The sequence below is a fragment of the Falco punctatus genome (genome assembly GCF_963210335.1).
Source record: "Falco punctatus genome assembly, chromosome: 7".
Lineage (NCBI taxonomy): Eukaryota > Metazoa > Chordata > Aves > Falconiformes > Falconidae > Falco > Falco punctatus.
In genome coordinates, this window is record NC_137587.1 from 50182645 (window position 1) to 50207863 (window position 25219).

Consider the following 25219-nt stretch of genomic DNA (forward strand, 5'->3'; position numbering starts at 1 on the left):
CATTCTATCAGTTACCCGTATTTATCAAAATCAGATTGTAGAAGTGACTAAAAGAAATTCATGCATTTGCAAAAATTGTGAGTTACTAGTATAAAGACTGGGACTCCACTGGCCAATACGCTGCCAATCACTTTATGCTATAATTGGGCATTCTACAGATATCATTTAGCAAGGGGAAAGAGATGAGGTGGGGAGTTTGTTTATATATATATATATAACTCATAGTCTTACTTGTGTTGCTTTCTGTTCTGGTAAGAGTAAACTTCAGTAATTCAAACCCAAGGAGGACTATAAAAAGGAATTTTGCATTTGAAGAGGAAATATATCTGAAGTATTTCTGCAGCTTCCACATGGAGAAACTCACTGATGCATTGTTTAATCAATAATACCGAGAAAGTTAAAATTATTATATTAATGGATTAAAACAGATAATCTTTGCAAATTCACCTTTAAAATGTATTATGATAGGAACAGAGGGAACATGGATATCCAATACCAGATGTAATTGTATAACTGAAGAAGAGTGACTCCCTTCACAATCAGAATTATTTATAAATCGGTATACAAAAAAAAAAAAAAAAAAAGGCTTGTCTGGCATCATTTCCATGCCTATGAGCCTTAAAAAGCTACACAAAACCAAGAATGTCCTACAGGTGACAAGTTGAAGTAAATGTTCAATTATATTTAAGTGTTCCAAATTCGTAACTACAATGAAAGCTTGCAGTATCAAAGATACCACAACTTACATTCAACTTCTCATCTAAACATATTATTATTAATGTAGTAATTCAAGCAAATAAAAACTTGCTCTAACTTGGCATTATTATATTAGCCCTGCAGGATGCAACTATATTAGTAAGTACACTGACAAAACTTTGGTATAGGAAAACAGTCATCCATTTTAGAGTGTCTTCCACAAATAAAGCTTTTAAGAAAGGTGGCATTAGAATGAACATAAAGATTTAAAACCAGTATTTAAGAATATATTTTAATGGAATAATTGAGAAGTTGCAAGTTAGTTTTCAACACTGTCAGAAAAAGGTATGGTAAGCTGTAAGCCCTCACTGCTTGAAGTTACACACAGTTCTATAAGCGAGAGAACCTATCAATGGTAGCTTTCTAACTTCGGTTTAAAAAATGTATGAAAAAGTAATCATCTGTATTTAGTTACACAGCAAAATAATTTTTAACCCATTTCCTTCAGAAAGGCATTCCCCAAATTCCTTCTACCATGCTTAAAAACTTAATTCTGAGAAACACACAGAGACAGGAAACTATTAACATTTGCAACTAATATACTGTATCAAATTCTTCATCAAAAATAAAGAAATCTGAATGTTCTGGCCCATTAGAACACTCGTGAAACTTGGGAACTCCTTTGCCTTCCTTTCCATAGCTGATACAGAGCTATGTGTCCTGTAGGCATTTTAAGGCTTACTGCATTGCATTAGATGTTCATGTTAGTATGATAGAATTCACAAGGTTTTAAATTTAGCAGCAAACTCCACTGCAAATTTATAAAGGCAAAACATAGCCAAATCACTGTTTTTACTTATATATTAAATATATGGGAACTTTAACTGGTATTTTTACTATTATTTTAAATTTACTCTGTAGAAACTTTATACTTTTACAACGATTCAAGAGAGCTGATAAAAATTCACCTTTGCATACTACGGTAAATTGAAATAAGCAACACTACTAAGTAAATATTTGCTCATATTTAATACTCAACAATTTATATAGTAACTTAATAATTGGAATACAGTGATCATCATCATTAAAATTTTTAAATCCTTCTATTTCACAGTAGGTGTCAGCATGCACTTATTTGATATATCATACATGCAAGTGCTTGAGAAGGTCCTTTTAATTCTGACCTGATTGAGAAGTAACTTAGTAGATTGGCAATAAGCAAATTGACTTCTATGTGTCCTAGGGATGCCATGCTTCAATATAAAAATAATTTCCTGGGTTTGGATTTTTTTTACTCTATCAGAAACGTGCCTCAAAGAACATGCATGGAAATAGAGCTACTGCAAAACTTTTTAGAGCCATATTAGCAGGAGATGAATGAAAAAATATTTTATGCATTTGTACTGCCTATATGCGTAGGTACTATTATACTTGCCCATTTATGAATAACAGGAATAAATAACACAAGTGATCCAATTATTGAAACCAGAAGAAAAGTCCATAAGAACATTCGATCAAGCACCTGAGCAATAAATTTCCAGTCTTCAACAACCTAAAAAACAAAGAGCATAAGAGCTGGTCAGTATGCAGAGAACAGGTAAAAACACAATAACAAACCCTGCAATTCTCAGTCATTTTACAGTATGTTTTTTTCCAATCAGGTCCATTTGGTAACCCACTTTAATATCTTTTTTATAATTGCACCATGAGCTAAAACAGGAACAAACTTCCCTCTATAAAGATTGGTAAGCTATATAGGCCAATATTACATATGAATGCAGAAACTGACCCTGATAAACGTGGAACATTCTCAGCTACCGGGAGATAAAATTGGTACGAATTTTCTAATATACTGCAGCACTGAGAATTCACGCCACAGCCTCATCATATAGTGGAATTCCCGGGCAGGGGCTAGAAATAAAAGTTGTGAAAAAAAACCCCAACCAAACAAAACCCAGAAACTAACACCCAACAAGAAAACACCCAAACCAAAATAAAATTTAAAGAAAATTGACAGTAGGCAGCAGCTGTTGTGTTACATACAAGAACTGAAAGCTGTGAAGTTACTGCTGCACAGAATCACACACTAGGGAGAAAACTCAGTACTTTCAAAACTATTTCTCTTTTCAATAGGATTATTCATATCTGTACACAGCTTTGCAAGGATAGCAAATATAATTGTGCAAGCAAGCTAAAACCTTGCCAGACAATTGCCTTCAGTTTGAACTGGAGCTATCCACATTTCCCAAGCCTACTGCTTCCTAAGAGGTAAGGCTATAGCAGCACTAGCTGTGTAGTTTTTATTAACAACTTTTGCAATTAAAGCTTGCATTCTCTGGAGCCCAAATAATAAAAATAAAAGTGAATTCCCAGTCAGCTGTATATTAATTTCTGATGTTTAAAGTCACAACAACATCACACCTGAAAAACAAAATACTTATCACCTCCCCTGTCACTACAAGCAAACAGAGTAAGTTCAAGTAAGAGAAAGAAAACCAACCTTTCATTTCCAGGAAGTTATGTATTTAATGGCAAACTATTCTATTTGTGGTGTTTATACAATGCAGGGTATTAGACGCTGTTATAACAGTACCATAGATGCATTTATTCAAAATCTAGGCTGGATCCCTTGTGATAATCTGAATTGAGTCCTGAGAAGGTACATTAGAAGAGTTAGCTTACTCCTAGGCTGACATGTGAAAACACGCTCTCAGCAACTTCTGAAGACAGTCATTTCCATATAAATTGAAAGGATCTCAGTCCTTGCCATCAGAAACAGATAGCACTATCATGAGACCACACAACAAATTTCTGTATTTCTACACTAGCCTGACATTAGCATTTAAGTCTCTGGTGTACCAATGGTGCTGTTTTAAAAAGTATGGAAAGAAAACAGATTCATAATGCTCTTATCCAAATCGTGTAAGCATCCATTAAAGATAGTTCAGACTGCAAATGTACAGACTGAAAAAAAGCCTTTGACATCTTTTGATATAACTTAGACACAAATAATAAGGGTAGAAGAGAATACTCAAGAAGTCATCTAGTCCATGTTTGCCCTCAGCACAAAATGACCAACATAGGGCTATAGCTAGTACTTAAAGTAATATAAGTTAGGGCATTAAAAACTGGTTTTACTTGGAATTGAAAGCTGAAAAATAAGGATTAGCAGTATTTATTCTGAAAACGTAAAGCCAAATGCATTTTTCAGATAGCCTTCAGGTACCAGATTAAAATGAAAAATAGCTTCTTTTCTTATCATGAAAATACGATCTAGCAGCACTGTAGGGAGAAGTGTTCCTGTAACAGACAAGTATCTCTGACAATGTGTAATCAACAACATGAACTTAGTTCTAGAAGAAAGCAAAAACCTTTTGAAGAACCCAGGGACCAAAGGTCTGTATTGCATCAGCCCAATATCTATAAGAATTCTCAGTATCGTACCATACTTGTACCTGTTGGGGTCTGCAGGAGGTCTGCAGATAAGTTAGTTGACCTCAAAGACTTAGCCGTGTACCTTTAAGACGGCCACAAATTGTCAGGTATGTAAACAGGATGTGAAGAATCGGAACTTAGAACCGCAGCATACGGGCACCTACAGCAACAGCAAATAGCAACCAAGAAGGACACAAAAACCTATCAGGGTCTAACACCTGCACTGTCTAAGGTATATAAATAGTTTGTATAAACAATAAAGGCCATTTTGTCCGAACCCAGCCATGCAGACATAGTGTTTCTTTTAAGTCCACCTCGACTTGCGTCACCACATGTACTTCTTTCCAGTGGAAATACATTACACAACTTTCAGTGACGTATAAAAACTGGAAATCCCATAGCACATATTTAATATGCAAGTGCATAGTAAACCATTACTGGGTTTTCCAATGTCCAGTTCTACAAAATCAGTGTAATATGACCAATACACCCTACCTCGCGAACTTCATTCTCCTTCATCACATGTCTTGTAATGTATCGGATGGAATCTAGAGCTGCTTCCAAGGTGTTCCTAGATGATTCTGATCCATTCACATTTCCTGTTTCCTCCTTCTGAGCAAAGTATCTATCCACATGGCTTCTCATGCAAAGCAGCTTGGGAAGTTTGTGAAGAAATATCTTGCGAACCCAAGGTGCCATAGCATTATGTGTAGACGAAGAGCGATGATGAATATTGATAGCAAAGACAGTTATCACAATAGACAATGTCACAAATATCATAGTGAACACCAAGTACTCTCCTATAAGTGGGATAACTTTAGAAGATGATGGAATAATCTCTTCAATAACAAGAAGAAAAACAGTCAAAGATACCAGTACTGAAGTGCAAAGTGAAATTTTTTCACCTTCATTTGAAGGAAGATAGAAGACAAGGACAGTTAGAAATGAAAGCCCAATACAAGGAATAATGAGAAACAACGTGTAGAAAAGTGGCAGACGTCTAATTATAAATGAATATGTAACAAAAGGATACCAGCAGCACCCATCAGTCCTATTTCCTTTGCTCCCTGTTGCAGTCACTATTTCCCATTCTCCATTATCAAAAAAGTCTCTTTTGTCAACATCGTAGTCTTCAAGAACTATATCAACCTGTGAGCCATCATAAGTCCAGGAACCAAATTTCATAGAGCAATTTTGGAGGTCAAAGGGGAAAAAGGTTACATCAATAGTACAAGAACTTTTGTAGTTTGCTGGTGGAGTCCAAGCAATGGTGCCATCATACTTTACTACAGTTTTCGTAGATGTTCCCTCAAAACGTCCATCTGCACTGAAAGAAAAAGAGATATATGCATGCAATTATGATGGGGGCGTGAGGGGTATGAGTTTTTAAATAGGAAAAGATGTTTTGTTATTGTCATTTCAGCGTTTTTATCCCTTCTCCCCTTCATAGCCAGAATTTTGGATTGTGTTCATAGTCAACGGTTTGGGGTTTTTCAGTCTGAATATCACACAGGTAAACAGCTATGGAAGAGCAAAGAATATTTTCAAGTCATGAAGAGATCTGTGCAACTTTCTGTGGTCCCAAGGACTGTGAAAATTGTGACCCTTAACTGCATGACCAAACTCTGCTGTTTCTATACAATATAAATACTTTTCAATTTGGCCAATTTGTAATTAATGAAGAAAAAAGTCACTAAACAGGTAGAGTAATACTTGTGTGCCACTTCCAAGCCTGACTTTACAATCACTGCAAAAACCTTTTTTCCTGACTCAGCAACTCAGGATATGTAAAAACATTGTACATGCACCTGAGTTGAGCAGAAAGGTTAATTCAAAAGTTGTTGCTTCTGAGATCTGTTAATTCTAAAAAAAAAATTTTAAAAAAATCACAAAAAAGCCACAAAAAATTACCAGAAAAACCTTACAGTTGAGTGTACTTAATTTTAAATCCATGCTGAATCAGACTTAAACCAGCATGAAGTAGTTGCTTCCTTCCCTTTACCATACACTATCAGTTTGTACCCAGCACTATGCAAGACACTGTTTTCCAATTAAAAAAAAAGTTTACAAGATGAAGTGGAAAAACTTTTCAAAAATACTAGAAATTCCACACAGAAGCAAAGCAAAGCATGTAAGCAGTTAACATGACAACAAAATGCATTTCCATTCAGAGGCAAATTCTTCCACACATTCTTTGCTCTACTAAATGTACATGCATATCTATCCAATAAGCCTCCTAGAAGCTGCTTGGATGGTAATTTTATATGAAAAGATTAAAATCTTACTTGTCATACAACACAATATCTGGAATCCAAATAGAATCCGATGGGACACGAATAGATGTTATTCCAGCATAGTCTTCAGGATTCCACCTTAATTTTACATCTATCCATTCCTGTGGATACATGAGATGTATTATTGTGAAGTTGATTTAAACAGGGCAAAAATGGATGAAAATAGATAAAAAGGCAATTAAAAAATAAACTGGCTTTTAAGATTTGCATACAATAGTGAATTTGCTGAACAGACATCTATTTACCTCATCCAGTATCTGTTTTCTAAAAGCCACTTGACAGTATTTCTGTACAGAAGTTCAGATATTAAAATCATTTTCCAGAGTTTGTATACATAAGAGCTATTATGACATCTAGACAATTAAATTTGAAAAAAACTTGTTCTGAATTAATATCAATGACTTCAGAAGCAATGTAAACATTTTCATCGCAAAAAAATAAAATCATGTTGCAACTAACAAAACAGTCATTCCTACTTAGGCACAGCAGTACTTTGGTAATTTTATAATTGAACTAAAAGCTCAAGAGGAAAAATTCAAGTTTCTGAGAATTCAACATCACACAGAATTTTAAATCCCTATTTAGGTCAGTTCTTATTTTATTTGAACTGGCTCAATGGCACCAAGTTCTGCAGAAACTGTTAAGAGGGCACAAAGTGTTATCATCGATGTATTGCCAGCTCATACTTGCAGAGTAGTATCAAAGTTTTCCTGGAAAGAAAAACCTTGCCTGAAACTACAGTAACTGGAAAAGAAGGGAATGGGAAGCAACAGGAAAAAAACACAAAGGAAGTAGCCCAAACTAAAATAATTTAGTAAGCTAGCAAGTATAACCAGGGTCTGCAAACAGTCTTCTAAGTTAAATCAAAAACGATTTGTGTGTAGCATTTCTCAAATTAATAGCGGACACTAAGTTCAGCACTGGACTCTGATTATTATAAAGCTTGAGGCTTTTTCCTGCGCATAAAGAAATACTCTTAAGAGGAAAAAGTACCTCTTAATAGTAAGCATATACAACTTTAAAACTGAAATTCTTAAGTGAAGATGACATGCCCACACTTTTCTTAATGGTTTTTGAAAGAAAACTTACATATCAAAGCAGTAACTTTTATGGCTGGATACATGCATCTTGGTATATTAAACGGCCGTGCAATGCCGTATCAGATTTCTTTTAATTAGGTAAATGTCTTCAATTTACATTTTTGTTTGGTTAGTTTTGGGGTTTTAACAGTTTTATGACAATCCTTTAAAGTATTTCCAGGGACATTTTTTAAAAATACTATGTAAAAAAAACTCTATGCAACAATTAAGTTTTTTTGAATATATAATTAGAAAATTTTCTTCCAACTTTTGGCTTGCAGTTATGAAGCTTTAGAATTTTTCATCAACATTTTACACATACCTGTTTCAACCAGACATTGGTTGTCATCAATTGATTTTTCTCATCCTATAAAAATAAAGCACATTTTATTTTAAAAAAATCTGCACAGTATATTCATAGTAACTAGCTACTTCAGCTCAGAAGTCTGTAATTTAAAATACAAACCACACTTCTGAAAGCACTCCAGTCACTGATAAACATGTTTATATGAGAACTTTGTAAACATACAGTTATGACCTTTAATTAACTGTCAAAAGTTGTATTTTTCCTCTTCTGTGTCTCTTTCCGCCCTTCCATTTTTTTAATTTGTCTGTAATTTATGCAGTCTTACTGTTTTTCTACTGAAACAAATGAACAGCCAACATGTGGAAGAAAAACTCCTCTTATAGCTTTAAACAGTGAATTCAAATTGAAAATAATATTCTGAAGTATCAAGAGAAAAGAAAATATCTGGTGTAGCTCTTTTACATCACAGGTAATGCCCAGAGATAATGTTCACTACTGTGAAAGTGACACATTTGAAGGCCTACAGGAGGTTTTTGCTGCTGAAGCAGGGGAAGAGCAGTATTTGCAAATGCTCTTAAATTTTATAAAAATGAGATCGATAAAGTTTAAAAATATGTGGGTTTTCCATCAAATAAATAAATAAAAACACAATTCCCTAGAATTCAGACTTTCACTCACTTTTTTTTTTTTTTCTGGCTGAAAGCACCACTAAACATAAGAGCCATTTGTCTTCTCAACCTCTCTGCAATCTGCAATCGCTTCTTCATGCCCCAATCTACAATGCATTTTTTTTATTACAGTGATAACAATTTTGGAGGGTTAATCAAGCACGTTTAAGTTAAAATATGCTACTATTTCATATGACATTATGTTCCAGAATTTTAAGAATTAGGGAAAATAATAAACAAACTTGTTTACTATACATACCACATCTACTAGCTGAGAGATTGCAAGGCCAAACTTTATTTTTATTGTGTCATTTAAGCGTTCCACTGGACGAACCCATCTTTGATAGTCTTCAAATAGATGTTTAAACAAACGATCTTCACTTTTAGCAATAAAAGAAGGTTCAGATATACCTACACAAAACAAAAAAGTAATTTATTAACATTGATTTAAATAAACTGTGCACATCTGCATTCCACTGTCCAAAGAGCTACAGCTATGTTTATGCAGAGTTAAATTTCTCATCTTATCCCCTTTTTTCTGGAGGCATGTACAAGATCTTGGAAGAAGACTTTTATAAAATAACCTGGTTTTACTAACATCTTCATACATTTATCACACTTTAAAAAAATCTATTCCTCAAGAACATTAAAATAATTTCAGTTACAATAAAGGCAAAACACACTTGTATCATTTACCTGGTGCCATGCCATTACAGATCTCCTCTAAAACTGAAAGCTTGTCTATGAAGGACTGAAGTTCTATTATTCTAGAACAAGGTGGTACTTTTTCAAAGCCTACATCTACACTATATAGGTCTCTAGTACATTGCACAACTTGTGCTCCAGTTTGAAACAGTAGTCTTGTCATGTTTTAGACATTATTTCTTCTAAAGTCTGGTCACATGTACGATGAATGAACCTTGCAGTGCTCATAGAGCAGTTTTTCCCCCACATTGTTTTGTGTCTTAAGCACGTGCCAATCCGTTTACGAGTCTGTCCTCTACCTATTCTAATGCTACACTGACTGGAAGGCACCTTTCGAATTAGGCAAGAGCATACATTCAGTTAATATTTTTTCATAGTTCTCAAGGCATCATTTCAACACCTGGAGACCAACTGGTGATCTGGAACAGCCAAAAAACTTGTAAAGCTTACAAAGAAGTGAAAACTAAATGACTTATTTTGTCTCCTGACAGAATGGAATACAATGCAGAGCTTTGGGGGAAAAAAAGTACTGTAGATACAGAAACTTCAGGCAGTGAGCAGCACAGACTTTAAAAGAGAGATGCAAGTTGTTGTTCCAGAGCACCTCATCAAGCAATGGCTATCCTTCATCTTTGAGATTCCACAAAAAATGATGTTATACCAATGTGGTCTCACGGAAGTGTATCAGGAGAAACACTTCTACTCAAAAAAAAGGCAAAGTTTAAGGTTTCGCCATCATGAGAACCCATGCAAAAAATTATATTCTCTAAATAACATGAGAAGGACAAACCTGGGGAAGATACGGAGAGAGGGGAGGAAAACCAGCAAGGTTGGTGTCTAGTTAAGTAACTCAAATAAAAACAGCTTTCAAGGCAGTGTGAAAGACCTGAAGAAGGCCACTGCCTCAAGAAGCAGCACAAAGCTAGACACATCACCTTGAAGGGAATGGCTCCAAAAGGGTCTCCAATTCCCAGACGTCAGAACAATCACCAGAAGACATGAATATATGCTCTAGACAAAGATTTTTGCTGCTGAGATTTAACCTGCTGAAAAAAGTCCTAACAATTATTACAGTCAGTTTAAGGAACAGAGTAAACCAAAGAAAGATGTGCACAACCATCTCTCTTCAATGCAGATTTAAAATATTATATCATTACATAAATGTATGGCATGACCTCTCTAGAAATGATGCACTCACTAACACCATCCATCTAAAAAAAGATGTATCAGAAACAGAAAAGCACCAGAGAATGTCATAAACAGATTAAAACCAGAGAGTCATCCATACAAGGAGAGATTTAAAAGATTAATGTTATTTTGTTTGGGGAGGTAAATTTAGTCAACATAACAGAAGTAGATAAAGGAGTGAACAATACACGCAGAAAAAGCGCTGATAGCATTTAACCTTTCTCATAAAAGAAGGTAAAAGAAACAAAAGGATCAACTGAAGGCAGTATAAACCATTTCTATTTAAAGTTCATTACCACCAACATTTGGTTAATCAGAAACTATTAGACACTGAAGAGAACTGAAATCTTAGAATTGCCTGGGATTGGTGAATTGTCAGGCAGGCCAGGCAGCATCACACTTGCACAGGGTATCAGTTCTCATTTCAACACAACTTGCAGAATCTACCTGAGAATTCGATCAAGTTTGCATTTGTTACAGACTTGGCTAACGCCATTTAAGCCATTCATTTAGATGGACCAAACCTAGTTCTATGCAACCGCAACCACTGCAGCCTAGACAACCAAGACAGGCAACGTAAGTTTTTAAGTTCCCTCCCATTCAAAGTGTTTGTGACAGTAGCAGCTTTCTGCTGCACTGCAAAACGCTGCATTTGCAAATCCTCCAGACAAAACACCCAAAGCACTGCAGAGCTCAGAATTCTCTGCCTTCTGCACTGCAGATTTGAGGCAGTCCAGGAGAACTATTATTACAAACACCAACTAGTTTTTCTCTGAAACATTATAGCAGGAGCAAAAGCAGCGTGCAGCTTAAGGAATAGGATCAGCAAAGCAGGAGCAGCAGGACTCCTTTGCCCTCCAAATCTCACCATATACCAACATGCTGCTGAACAGTTCTTGTTGCAAGCTAGATCAGTGTTTGGGTTTTAAGACAGCTCCCCCTTGCATTTCAAAATACAAATCTATCTGTTTATGTGTTTCATTCACTCACAAACCTACTGTTCTTTGCGATGTATTATTTGTACATGCTCTACAATTTAACATCTTTCTATTTCAAGATTGTTGACATGCGGGTTGTGTAACAGCAAAGAACTACTGGGCAACTTGCATTGTTGTACCACCAAGCATACCTCAGGTGGATACATGAAAATACACAGAAACTAAGAAGAGCTGCCAAAAATGATCCTGCAACAGAACACTACACACACACACAATTTACATTTTAACTTAGTATCTGTGAAGGTATTTCTTTTTATTGATACCTTAGGTTCAGTGTATCCTTATTATCCAAGGAATTTTTCTTAGTTGTAGCTATACATAGATTTGCCAAGTCCTGCTTTTTACAGACATCCAAAAGAACGCTTCCTGAAGACACAACTTAATTTCTTTAGTTCTATATCCCTATTTCCTGAATTATGAATGGTTTTGTGTATATTTCAGCCTAATGTTTTATAAACGCTTGACTTTTGTATTAGCATTAATTACATTTCCCTTTTACAGTTACAACTCAGCTGATTTTTTTTCTACAATTTGAGAATGACCTATGCAGCTGGGCATTCTCTCTCCATTAATTGACCTTGAAGCAATGCAGAGGCAAAGTTGCACTTTTACCATTTCTGTGTTCCTGTAAGATGACCTCCTGTACAGCGATACAGCATCTTCAGGGTACACGCTGTTTCCAGATTAAGCTTCTCTTAAAACACGGCATCTTCTCTGCTATGCTAAATGGAGATGTTCCTTTACCACTTTTACATACTGTATACTCACTGACTTATTAAGGTGACCATATTTACTAACCATATAGTTCAACTAATTTTTTTCTATCAGAGAAATATCCATGCTTTTAATATTTTTAGTTTATTCTGTTTATTAATAAGCTGGGGCATACTGATCTGTAAAAGGCAGCTTATACAAAGGAGAGCTCCATGAGAAGGCTGAAGATGGTAACAATACGTTAAGATTCAGCAAAAAATAAAATAAATAACCATCCTTACCTTTCCATATTTTATTTAATAGAACCATTCAGCTCACTTGTTGCAGAGACTGCATGTGTTTAATTTATCTTTTCTGTGTGTCTGTATGATTTTAAGATTATAATAAAGGGTGTAATTCTTGGTTAATTATTGGCATCAGCACTAATAAAAAAAAGCATGAAGAAATGGTGGCAAGCAGAAAAAAGGTACAAAAGAGAGGAAAAGAGGCAAAATACAGTTAGTGGCTTAAGGCAGCACACTGGCTATGCTGGTTGGAGAAAAGTAGAAAGACGTTAAAACACACAATTGGCAAGATTAGCAAACCACCAGCCCGGGGTACAACCCTCATACTAGATCAGATTGTAAGAGATTATGGAAGCATTCGCCCCTGCTACTAGCTCACTGTACTAAAAACTAAAATCTTGGAGGAACTGTAGCTTTTGAAGGGCAATTCTAAGCAAGCCTGTGGACATTATTTCTTATTGTACCATTATGGGATGAAATTTCTTATTGTCTTAGTATGATTTAGCAGCAGTATTCTTTTTTATAGGAACTATCAGTGAGATATTTAGGGTTACAGCTATACCTCGTATCTTTTCATAAATTTTTGTTTGTTTTTTAAAAATGAACACCACAGTCCATGTTTCTCCAAAAAACGTTCTTTGAACTCTATATTCCTCTGCACTTCCTTAGATAAAGTGTCTAAGAACCACACTGGGATTGCAGGTATAACACTGGTCCTTATACTTTAAACAGTGTAGTTCAAAGCATTTTCTATTTGATATAATTGAGTGTTAATGATTTCAGGTTTTTTCTGGATTGCTACTTCAATCATTTTCAAAAGAGGTCCATGGGAGAAGGGCAAGGGTCACTTTTTAGAAGCCTAATGTTAAGATGTACACTCAGAAATAATATGTGTTACTAACACAGATTTATAATCATATAGCACTATAATGAAAAAGAACGTTACTAGGGACAATAAACAGGGCAAAGTACCCATACTTTGCAGTTAACAGTGGATCCTTTATTGGTGTGCTATCATAACACATAGACTGTTATCCACAAATTAACTACTATAAAGTACAATACAACTAATATTTTGCCTAAAACCCAGGAAGGTGAATGAATATATATAGTACACCCATCTTCAGTACACTAGTATATTTATTAAGGTGATACTGCAACTTTTTTCTTTTTCTGTAACTAAAACATTTTACACAATTTATAACAAAGGAAGCACTTTGAAGTCTAGAAGCGCAACGGTAACTGTTCAAGGCTTACTCTAAAAATTGTTCAATGGTCATTTTGAGATTAAAAAAAAAAAGTTTCCCATCTTTCCTACAAACCAACTTATTCTACAGCAAGCATCAGTGCTTTTCCTCCTTTATGTTTCCCATTTTTTCCCAAACGAATCTAGTCACATCACAATATTTTGGTAGCTGGTGACAGTTCTAACTGCAAGTCACATTTATATTGCAGCAGACAGTAAAAAGCAGAACAAGATGATGTTCACTATTAACCACACAGATATCTCTCTGTCTAAGCCTCCCTTTACATTTTAAAGAACTTCCCACCACTACTTCATTAAGCAGAAGAGATATGTAATATATTAGATTAAGTAAAAAAATGGAAGTTTTATTTCTGGACTGGCACCCCACTCCATTTAAAAAGGATCGTGAGTCATACTTTCTGTATGGTCTTCCATTCATTTGCCTTCTTTTCCACCTATGCTTTGGCAACTGCCAGGAATCCAATCACTAACAGTCCAGCATTTAGAAAGATCAAAATCATGTTTACTGGAATGCCTGTAAGTCAAAGCAGGATTACTAACTCTATTCAATTTACTGTACAAAAGTCAGAAAAGCCAGCTATGACATTCTGTACTTCCTACAAGCATCTTTTTCTCCCCGCTTAAAAAATAGAGCCAAAGCCCATCACTACACCTACACACATGAAAGGTGGCTATTCTTGATCATTTCTTGTTGGTGGGGTTTTGCAAATTTGTTTTGCTTCCTTTTGTTCAGAGGTTGTCTTGTGATTTCAGAGACTGAGAGTACAGAAGTGGCAGCCTTTTATTTCTATCACTGTGTATTAATACATGCCTGGCAGCTGCTAACTGCTGCAGGAACTCTTACGATTTTTCATTTATTCCAGGGCTTTCAAGTTACTGGAAGGATTCCTGCCTTCTCTCTTACCTAGCACGTCAATCTCCTGCCAACCAGTAGAAAAATAAAATAGCAAAATAAAATTACATACTGCAGACATGAAATTGTTAAGGATTTTGAACTGCAATATTGCTTAGCGCTTACCAATATGAACAGAGGCACAAGAGCTGCACATCAGAAGCAAGGAACGGGTTTCTTACATCCACCTCAAACTTAAAAGATTAAAGCTTCCGGCTTGAAAATTGGAAAGTGGAATTAAACTATCCCCTAATAGCTTAGCATCAAGGGATAATTATGGCCCATATTAATGATTGCACTTACAAGTCTGATTAATAGCAGCATAATATACCGCCACAAAGTTTGTAACTAATCCAGAAATAGATAACAATAAACTACAGATTGATGGTCAGTCTTCAGATTAAGAGCTAACTGGAGCACAAACCATTCCTTTCTGAATACTGTGCTATGGGTGCTGTCGTAAATACACACACACAATATGCCAAACAGCTTCCCAAACTCTACAGTGAAGCTATCACCAGCAGCAGTCTCCTGAGCAACAGCCACCTCCAGCAGCAACATTACGGGTCTGTGGCGTGGCACAGCATTTCCTTGTGAGTTCACTGACACTCAATTCTCTGCTCAGCTTTCAGCAGGCAGAAGAACTGTGATCCTTCCCCCTGCCCAACAGCTGGGGCACATAAAAAGGCTGCCTCATGTCAGGCCGCCTCAGGGTAAAAATTCCAGTCACTCTGAAGCCATGGGGACTTCTTATAACAGATCCAGGGTTTTGTCATGTCTTTTTATACCACTTTTAACTATTGCATCATTTCCACTGACTGTTGATCTGTTAGTAAGGACTGAAGATGGACCATGAAGATGCACGGAGGAATGCTGAATGCAAGCAGCAGGAAGTGTGTATACAAGTACGGATAGTGCAAGGAGTAAAAAGAAGAACAGGTATGTAGAATCTTAAAAGTAGAACCATTTAATTGTATAGATTTAGAGGCTATGCATCATGGAAGTAAACCCAAATCCACAATTTATGTAAACAAGACCTTTATGCAAATAACCACATAAGGCCCAGGCTTCTCACAAAGTTGCTAGTGCAGCTGCCCTGGGTTCTGCAAAAGTTGTGCGCTGCCATTACCCTCTGCCACAGAAGCACTTTGCTCCTGCAGCTCAATTCCAGTCTTGGATACATTGGAACATACAATCCAGTGAAATTACAAAACCCATACAAACTCACTGAAATCAGATACTCTGTTTAGAAATCAGCTCCTCTGCTCAAAACTGGATGCAGAGTAGGAGACTTCAGAACATACACTACCATACAAAAATCAGGGTTTACTATCCTGAAAAGTGGGAAACAATGCAAGTACTTTCTTCCGCAGTTCCTTCTACAAATCAACACAGACATTTCTCCAAATCAATGATCATGTTTTTCTTCCTAAGAATCTCTAAAGCAAGCACAAGATATTGTAAGAGAAAAATCTCAAGAAATCCATACAAGCAGGAAAGTTTGCAGCTTCCTTTTGGGCAGGGAGAAGGATCTGATCTATTAAACGGAATGGAAAACATTCGGGTGTATGAACTCCCAAGGAAACACTATCACAGGTCTGCTGCATGGCACAGACTAATACAGTGCTATAGGTCCTTGTTAATCTCAATTCACCTTCTGCATTTAAGTCTCACCTGTTAGTTTAAGATTCAGAGCAAGGAATAAAACTTGCAATTTGACTGTATTTTAAATCAGCACATACTTCGTCTTGTCAAATCAGAGTTACCCAGGATAAAGGGTTAGCTCACCTCCAGATTACTAACTAAACACCAAATTGATTTACAAGCACTCTTAAAGTATCATAAAAACAAAGTCATATCCATAAATCACTTCTATTCATTAAAGTGATTACTGTACCATATGTAAAGCAATATCTCTAAAATAATTGTAACTATATATATATATATACATGATACTCCAACTGAAGTTATTAATTCTCTTTGCCCTGTATTTTAATAACAGGAAGCTGTAATTTTTTTTTATCTTCTTATTAGCAAATTTCATTTTATTTTAGAGCAAACAAATTCTGAAATTAAAATTTTATCCTTACTACACATGACCAGTCCTCAGTGAAGTCAAAACTGTTGGCATGTGCCAAAGGGTAAAATTTGGCTTAACCTGACCGCAGGTAACTCCATACTGTCATATGTATGATATAAGGTAATATAATCTCACACAGTGATACCTTCTATCATGATGAAAAAGACTGCTTTTCCAAACAGTGAGAACAAGAATAATCTTTTAAATCACATTCAGCACTAACATATGGAGTATCTGTATGTTGAATTCAAACCCAGATATCAAAACAATTTACTTTCCTTAAACCGTACTTAAAACCATTTTTTCGAATTTGAGCTGACATTAAAAAAAACAGGTCAGTTTTCTTTTTCATTAATTTCCTTTCTGCTTGTAAATACTGGGGTCACAACTTCAAGACATTCTGCAACACTCTTTGTAATGTATCCACAAGCGATAGAAAAGCAACGTTTAGAAAAAACTATTTCTAAATAATTCTTTGACAGAGCATTTGACTTTGCTCCTGTAATCTTTGTGTAATTTTATAAACGCTTTAGCTTCACATGCTATTTTACATCCTTCAACTCCGAAAGCCACATCCTGATTGAATTACGAGACCGACTCCCTTGAAGTCAAAGAAATAATGCATGACCAAACTAAAAAGAGTTTTCTTATAAATTCTTGCGAGGGGCATTTTTACGCGCAGCCAGGTCCATATGAAATATTGCAATTATCAGAGCGTATTCTGCAAGTTTACCTCCACACCAGCTGCAAACGCAAGCAGCACACACCGCAAACCTGCAACCGTGCCTCGTCCGAGTACGTGAGCAGAGGGAAAGCCAAAAGCTGTCACACTTCGAGCCTTCGAAGCGTTATATACGCATTTAAAATGCGGAACAACCGCGGTGCACAGCCGGCCCGCACCTGAGCGCCCGCACCCGGCCCAGGGCGCTTCCCCCAGCCCGGCCCGGCCCGGCCAGCGCGGGCTCCGCCGGCACCTTCCCGTTCCCCGGAAAACCAGCGGCAGCCCCGCGCCCCCGCCCCGCTCCACCGCGACGCCAGCCTTACTGCGGCCCCGTCCGGGAGAAAGTTGGCGGCGCGGGCAAACGCGGCGCGATGCGCGGCCCCCGCGGCCCCGGCCGCCCTCACCCCCCCGGCCCGCCTCACTTCTCCTCACGGAGGGCGCTGCCCCCCGCCGCGGGGCGGCCCGGCCCAGCAGGCCCCGCAGCCCCCTCGCCCCCCGCCCCGAGCTGGCCCGCGCAGCGGCAGGGCTACAGCGGGGTTCAGGGGGGCCCGCAGCCCCCGCCCGCCGCGCCCTCCCGCGACACCCCCCAGCCCCCGCCGAGGCGCTGCCCGCCCAGCCCTCACCCCCACGGGGCCGCCCCGGGGCGCCTTACCCGCGGGAGGGGCGCGGGCGGCGGGGCCGGCCCCGGGCTGGCCGGGGAAGGGCGCGAAGAAGCAGGTGAGGAGGAGCAGGGGGCGGCCGCAGCGCAGCCAGGCTGCGAGCTCGGCCATGGCTGGGACACGGCCCCGCTGCCTCGCAGCCCCGCGGCGAGGACGGGGCGCAGCCACGGGGCGCCGCCGCTACCGGGCGCCGCTGGCCCCGCCCCGCCGGGAAGCCGTGAGGGGGCGCGAGGGGCGGGAGCGGAGCCGCGCGGCGGGGGGCGGTGGCGGCGCGGGCCTGGGTGCGGTGCCCGTCCCGGGGTGTCCGGCCTCGCCGCTGCGCGGGAGGCGTGTGGGGGGCCCGGACAGCCCCGCCGCTGACGGCCGGCTGCGCGCCCCTGCGGCCCTGCCCCGGGCGGCCGGCAGCCGCGGCCTCCCCTCGGGCCCCGGTGGGAGCGGCGGGCGCCGGGGGCAGCAGGTGGCGGCGGCGGCCCGGAGGGCGAGCTGCGGCCATCCCGCCGGCGGGTGCCGGAGGCGCCTCCCGCCGCTGTCGCGGGTGAAGAGGGGGCCGCCGCGGGGTGTGTGTGCTGCCGGCGGTGCTGCCGGGCTGGGGGGGGAATGCCGGGGCAGGGCTGCCGGGGGGGGGGGGGGAATCCGGGGGGATCGCCCCGGGCCCAGCCGCCCCCCGCCGCGCCTGGCCGGAGCGCGGCAGCGGGGGCCCCGCCGGGCGGAGGCCCAGCCGCGGTGATACTCAGCGGAAAGGAAAACGTTAACACGGTTTGGCTGCCGTTCGTGGGGAACACTCGGTGTCTGAACGTTTCTGAATCGGAATGTTTTGAACTTTCAATCAAAACCAGATAGACCTTAACCGATGCAAGCCAAGCACAGCCGGGGCGCTCCCGTCTTTGTGTGCATCAGAGATCCATCACACGTGTGACAAACTGCACAAAACCTCGCTTTTTTCTCTGTCAGATAAAAAGCTGTTATGCAAGACAACTTTAAATGCACCGGCCGTGAAATATAATTAGTAATTTTCCCTAAATCAGCCTAATGGAGATGTACAGTGTACACATGGCGGTGGAAAGCTGAATGGTTTTACACAGGGTTAATCCACGGCTGTGTGAAAAGTGCTACATACCCGATTCCTCAGAAGGATGGACCTTGTTCAACTCAAATAATCTCAGCAACTTTGTAGCTTCCTAAAATGAGCATTACCCAAAGTAGTAATTTTATTAAGCATGTTGTCAATTATCAACATTCTTTTATAGCAATTGCTCATTCTACAGAAAAATAGCGTGCCTCTTTGTGTAAATCATGCATCTTTCCGATGACCAAAACAGAGCACTTATGCATTTCAATCCCGTTCTTAATTCTTAAACGCGTGGTTTGCTGTATTATTCTGCAGCTATATTTAGGTTGAACATGTCTGTGCAAAACATAATGCAGTCTGTGCAAGCCATCCAAAAAAGGATGCTTACACACTAGTTTCTTCCAGCACGCTGCCAGTGACACATTGTATTGATTTTGAATGCTCTGCAGTAAATGTGGTCATTTTATATGCTGCAAATCCATTTGTGTACTGCTTGTCCTCCACAATCAAATATATATGTGTTAAAGGATGCAACATGGCTCTTATTTTGAAATGCTCAGTGTGTATGCAGCAGTCAACCCAAGACTTTAGAGCAAATAAGGATATATTTTAGCCCAAAGAATGGCACAACAAAACCCTATCTTATCCTTTTATGACACATTAGAGTTCCGATGTTTTCTGAGCGCTCCAAAAATCACCGGATAATATTTCTACTGAAGTTGCAAATCTGTAGTTTTTGATAACAACTGGTCCACCACTGCACCTGGTGATCCTGACATGAGGTTATCACGTAAAATCTGTATTTCTGTTAGCAGTGTATGTGTGTTGCAGTAAATGCATTTTAGAACCATAATGTCTAGTTAACAGTGTTAAAAATAGCTGCCACTCGAATGTGCAGGACATAGCAAACTGGTTTTATTACATAACTATGAATTTGTTTGCAGCTGGGTCCTAGCTAGGCAAAACAGATGCTGTAAGATATAATAGGATTAAACTGTCTAGGTTACATGCCCAACATTTTGCTAAATATTTTACGTAGCGTCATCTGGCACACATTAATTATGGGGTATTATTACTGTTTTAGAAAAGAATAGTTATAAATAGGAAGCCATTTTTTCCTGCTGCTTTGAACTCAAGAGCACAATGTTAACACTAACAGCAGCACAAGTTAAGTTTAATATTCATCATCAAGTGAAAGCCTAAACAATTATATGAGTCATGTCTGCTATCTTTCAAAGGGTCCTTCCAAGCAGGAGTTGACGTCTGAAGGTCCCCACTCAAGTATGTTCTGAGAATCTCCAGTAAATTGGCTGATGGCAGCTTTTACTGTGCACTGAAGAATACTTTAACTGGAAAGCCAAATGCCAAATTAATCACAGATAAAAAGAGCAAGCTGCTCAGTTTTCTTTGTAAAATCAGAAATACCCTAAAAATTTTTTTGTGAAGCTGAATTTCCTCCAGATTAAAGCCAGGAACTATATAAGGGAACTCTCTGATGAAGTTATTTTAGCAGGTTTTCATACTGTAATAGAAGTAACTGCAACTAAAACTTGAAAACCAGGCCAACTTTTGCTACAGAAAAATGGAAAATACTCTAAAGAAAATGAAAAACATTTAAGTGAGGTCTATCATCTCATTCAGTCAGAAGCTACATCATTTCTCTCGTGTATGAGGTACCCAAGTGCCTTAACTTCTTGGACTTGGATGTCTTATATACCCTTAGCTATGTTACCTATGTATCACATACAGTTCTGTGGTCTCTAAACCTGTTACTTTGCATGCCTTGAAATCATTAATATACTTGTTCTCACAACACAGTAGAGAAGCATTGTCTCTAATTTTAAGATTATGAACAGAAAGTATAAATAATTACCTTGGGAATCAGTAACAAAACAGAAGCAACAGTCAAATTTAACATTAAAAGTCCTTCTTTTATCATCTCAATTTGGGTGCTTTTATAACTCTGACAAGTACAAATGTTTGGAGGAATAGGAAAGCATACTTCTGTCTTCCAGTGCACTATATAGTAAGTCACATAAGAAGCAGTCTTAGAAGTTAATTTTGACTTTATTTGAACAGAATACAGTCATCTAGAAAACAAGCTAACTTTTTTTTTGTTTGTTTTTAATATTGACAGATGTGTTATTACAGATGCAAGAGACACCACAGGTATTACTGGAGAAGCAGTATTTTCATTATCTCTTAAACTACTTAGAATAACAAACCACATCACAGTTTCTTAGGACAGTCTATTTGTGAATACTTGCCGTAACAAGTCCTATCATGCACTCAAGTGATATATAAAATATCCAGTCCTTAAGTTTACCAACATCATATTATGTGAACCGTTTCAAGTAAATACTTCTACCTAATTTGAAAAATCTGTCACCTTCCACAGCACCACATGAAGTTCTGGTGTTAAAATAACATTCAATCCACAGCAATAGCTAAATATTTGAAATACTTATGTAATACACTGTAAACTCCACGTAAACACTACAAACACACACACACAAAAAAAACAACTAAAAAAACAAAGAACAGGAAGATCATTTTTATTAGCAAAGACAACTCAAATGTATCGCCAAAATCATTTTTCTGTTCTTACGACTTATCCCCAAACCACTCCCAGAGAAGGCACAGATAGTGGTGGTGGGTTTTTTTGTTGGTTTTTTTTTTGTTGTTTTTTTTAAAAAACACACAAAGCCAGAATCAACACAATAGGCCTATGCAGTCAAACACTGCTCTATTTCTAGGAAAAATAGGTAAGGAACTTTGATTAGTGTAAGGAAGTCCCAAGAAGATTCTAGTCAATAAAAGATCTCCAGCATCTGCTTACTGTCCTAGGTTCAAGTGCAGAAAAGAATCAGAAGTTAAATCTAATTTAACAGCGCTTTGCTGTACACCTTGACTGTGAATGCCAGCTAGAGTTACTTGCCTGTTCCAAGGTGGTACTGGGGCTCGTCTCACCATCAGCTATTAATGGCACTCAGCAGAGATGTTGCTTTTCAAATTAAATTGATAATTACTGTTCAAAGATTATACTCAAATACAAAATACTCAAATAAAAAAGTATTTGACAATACTTTTACTTTGGGTAAACAAAACCTTTAAATAAATAGGTACCTTAAAATGTAGCGTAACTACACAACTTATCACAATGCTTCAATACATAATGGAATACAGATCAGAAAATTATTTAAATAATTCTGACTTTTGATTATCTACAAAGTTTTGAGTATCTTTTGAGATACTTTTGAGTATCTACATTTTGAGAAAAGATACTTTTGAGTATCTACAAAGCTCTCCTTTACCAGCAAATATGCAGTGTTTTGCAAATAAATGCTATTGGTAATTATTTAAATAAAGTTCAAAATACCTTTGTTATCCCCATTTTGTTAGAAACAGAAGCATTTAGGAAAAAATATTTTAATAAATCTATATCCTAAGCTATCTAGTAATATTTCTACTAGTACACTAAACAAATTGCTTTGTATGATTTACATACATAGATGAACCGAAGACTCAGATGCTTTAACGGTTTCCTAGAAGACCAGAAGCATTGCTGCAGTCGATCACATTTTGTCTCAAGTGTTCTTTAAGAAGTTAGAAAAAACTCCATTTTGGCATTGCTGCTTTTAGGGCATATTCCAAGCACTTGTATAACCATCATCAGTGATCTAGAAATCTGCAAAGATGCTGATATATTGCATTCATGGTATCAAAAAATAAGATTGAGCACTGAACCTTCTACATAAAAATGGAGTTTGAGGTATTTGTACAACCCTTTGTAATGGTGATTAAATCTTACCCGTTGCATATTGTGTGCAATTATTCAGGACTCGTTACATGAAATATCATTCCTACGTTACTATTTGGAAGATACACTGTTGTACAAGGTGCAAACAAAACTCAAGTCTTTTATTAGCTATAAAATTTGAATACTAACAAAGTACTAAGTTCAGTACAAAATGAAAACAAGCAGGTCCTGCAGCCTGCGCAGAACCCGTGCCACCCACGCCGCGCGCTCTGCAGAGGTTCCAAGGCGAGTGCAGTACATTCGCACAAGCTGCAGCACAGACACCTCAAGTCAGATTCCTTCCCTCCGCTCTCAACAGTGAATCTTACAGCAATGAGCTCAAAAATGGGTTTTGTGGAGACTAAAGGTAATTTCTGGCCATGTTGACAAAGTACATTTTACCAGTCAAAAGTCCATGGGATAGATTAAAAATAAACCACTGTATAGATTCACTCATTTCTTTAAATGGTCATATTAAATCCTGTAAATACCAGCTATCCTTCAGGATTAAAAAAAACCCACCCAAACACACACCATAAAAGCTCCCCAAAACAAAATAACCCCAAAAGCTACATGACAGCACAATCCAGGGGCAGCAGGAAGGGGCTGGATCACCAGTGTCACAGTTTGAAATTCAGAAGGTAAGGCCTCATTTCAGCATGGCACTCAAGTGAGCTTTTCAGTTTGCATCTGATGACTGAAAGGGTGCAAAACAATTTTCAGTAACTTGTTTTCCATCTCTTCTATTAACTCCAGATCCTTTTTTTTTTTTTTTTTTGTCCAGAACTGTAAGATCTTTTGTTAATCTGAAAATCTTATTATTTTTGCATTCAGTATAGGGACAATCTGAAGAGAAATTATGGTAACTTTGATTCATGCACAAATATTATTATTTCTCAAGTGGTTAATGGGTTAGTTTTCTAGACCATTGTTCGTCAGAGAAGGGAACAGAATTCTCTGGGGAAGTATCAGCAACACTCAACTAAATATAAAACATCTCAATTTGCTTCCAAGATAAAATGTAAAATAGTCAACACGGACTGAAAAATCACGCACTATTCTGTTTACCTAATTCGTATTTTGACAAGATTGTTTAACATTTTCACATGGCCTTTGTAAAATGTCTTTCTAGTTTGTGTGAATATAGATAGTGTTACATGGCTAACTTCTTAGAAAACTCATGCACTCATGAAAGGCTATGATAAACTGAACACATTTGCTACAGGGCATGTTTAAAACACTACTGCTTGCAAGACCATCAGTTTGATATAGCCCGTTATAGAACAAAATAGGCCAAAATTAAAACTTGGCATGCCAGCGCACTTTAATTCTGTATTTGTGAAATGATTTTTCAAACTTAGGAGCCCTTTTCACTACTTTAAAAGGAAACCCCACACATACACACAAAATTCTAACACAATATTTGTTCTTTACCAACTAGCATATACCTTGTTTTAATAGTTTAAAAGTGATTAAATCCCTCAAGATTGTGCAGATCCAGGCATTACTGAGGAAATAAAGACACTCATCACTATTCTTCTTAAATTTTATTCCGTAATAAAAAAGAGAAGATGAAAGAAAGAGTGTTCCAAGAATTAAAGCAATTATTGGTCAATGTAAGGAGCAGTAAACTAATTAGCTGAATGACAATTAAGGACCTGGTTCATCAAAAGTAATTCTGGGTCCACCATGGCATATTTGTAGGCTTCTACAAAACAGAAATCCGGACTATCTTTTACTGAAGCAGGTCCTATATTATCTACAGAACACTTGATTTCATTTTCTATTTATCCTTCTCTTTTTGTTCTTTCTCCTTCTTTTCACGTTCAGCTTTTGCTTCCTCCTCCTCATGTTGTTTTATCAACTGTTCCACCTCCTTTTGCTTCAGAACCCTTATTACTGTCTTTCCGTTCTCTCTTGTCAGTGTTGCAATTTCAACTGAAACATATGGAACAGACAGCGGCGTTACATTTTGTGCTTTAGGCAAAGCAATCATCAGAAGGATAAGATTTACAGTTACAACTGACAACGAAGCAGAAGGCTCTTGTACAGCCTCTACAAAGCTTGACTGGCAAGCCAGATGGCAGCAGTCCTCTTCCACAGCAGCCTACACAAGCACATTAATACCTCTCCATGATTCTTCTACCAGACACACAGCCATTTCTGCTACTGCACCAATGAGGCCTGCGACCCTGGAGCAGTGGTCTATCCCCCAGAGCCAACCAAGACGGATCACCCTCAGCTAAGCCACCTCTATGGTTCTTAGAAAGGCCAAGGCTGAGAGCTGCTGCATCTCCTAAAAACGTTTCTCATGTCCAACTAAAAATCCAATAAACCCCATCTAGCGCATATACATTCGTGACA

At 38.3% G+C, this 25219-nt stretch overlaps 1 protein-coding gene across 1 annotated transcript; it reads right to left on the minus strand.

The window, feature by feature from the left end:
- Window positions 1-8: 8 nt before the first annotated feature.
- On the minus strand, window positions 9-24641 carry CHRNA5 (cholinergic receptor nicotinic alpha 5 subunit). The gene is made up of 6 exons (XM_080395536.1): window positions 17981-24641; window positions 8739-8890; window positions 7827-7871; window positions 6417-6526; window positions 4627-5458; window positions 9-2248 (listed from the first exon to the last, which is right to left on the minus strand). Exons 1-6 carry the CDS (start codon window positions 18096-18098, stop codon window positions 2087-2089), a joined length of 1419 nt encoding a protein of 472 aa, XP_080251662.1. The 5' UTR covers window positions 18099-24641; the 3' UTR covers window positions 9-2086.
- Between the last annotated feature and the right edge of the window lie 578 nt (window positions 24642-25219).

What these genes read in the sequence shown, in the direction of transcription:
- CHRNA5 (XM_080395536.1), bottom strand. Translation starts at nt 18,098, where the DNA reads ATGGCCGAGCTCGCAGCCTGGCTGCGCTGCGGCCGCCCCCTGCTCCTC. An exon ending in TCTCTCAGCTAGTAGATGTG is followed by an intron (nt 7,872 to 8,738) that starts GTATGTATAGTA and finishes TTATTTTTATAG; the next exon opens with GATGAGAAAAATCAATTGAT. An exon ending in GATATTGTGTTGTATGACAA is followed by an intron (nt 5,459 to 6,416) that starts GTAAGATTTTAA and finishes TTTTTCTTTCAG; the next exon opens with TGCAGATGGACGTTTTGAGG.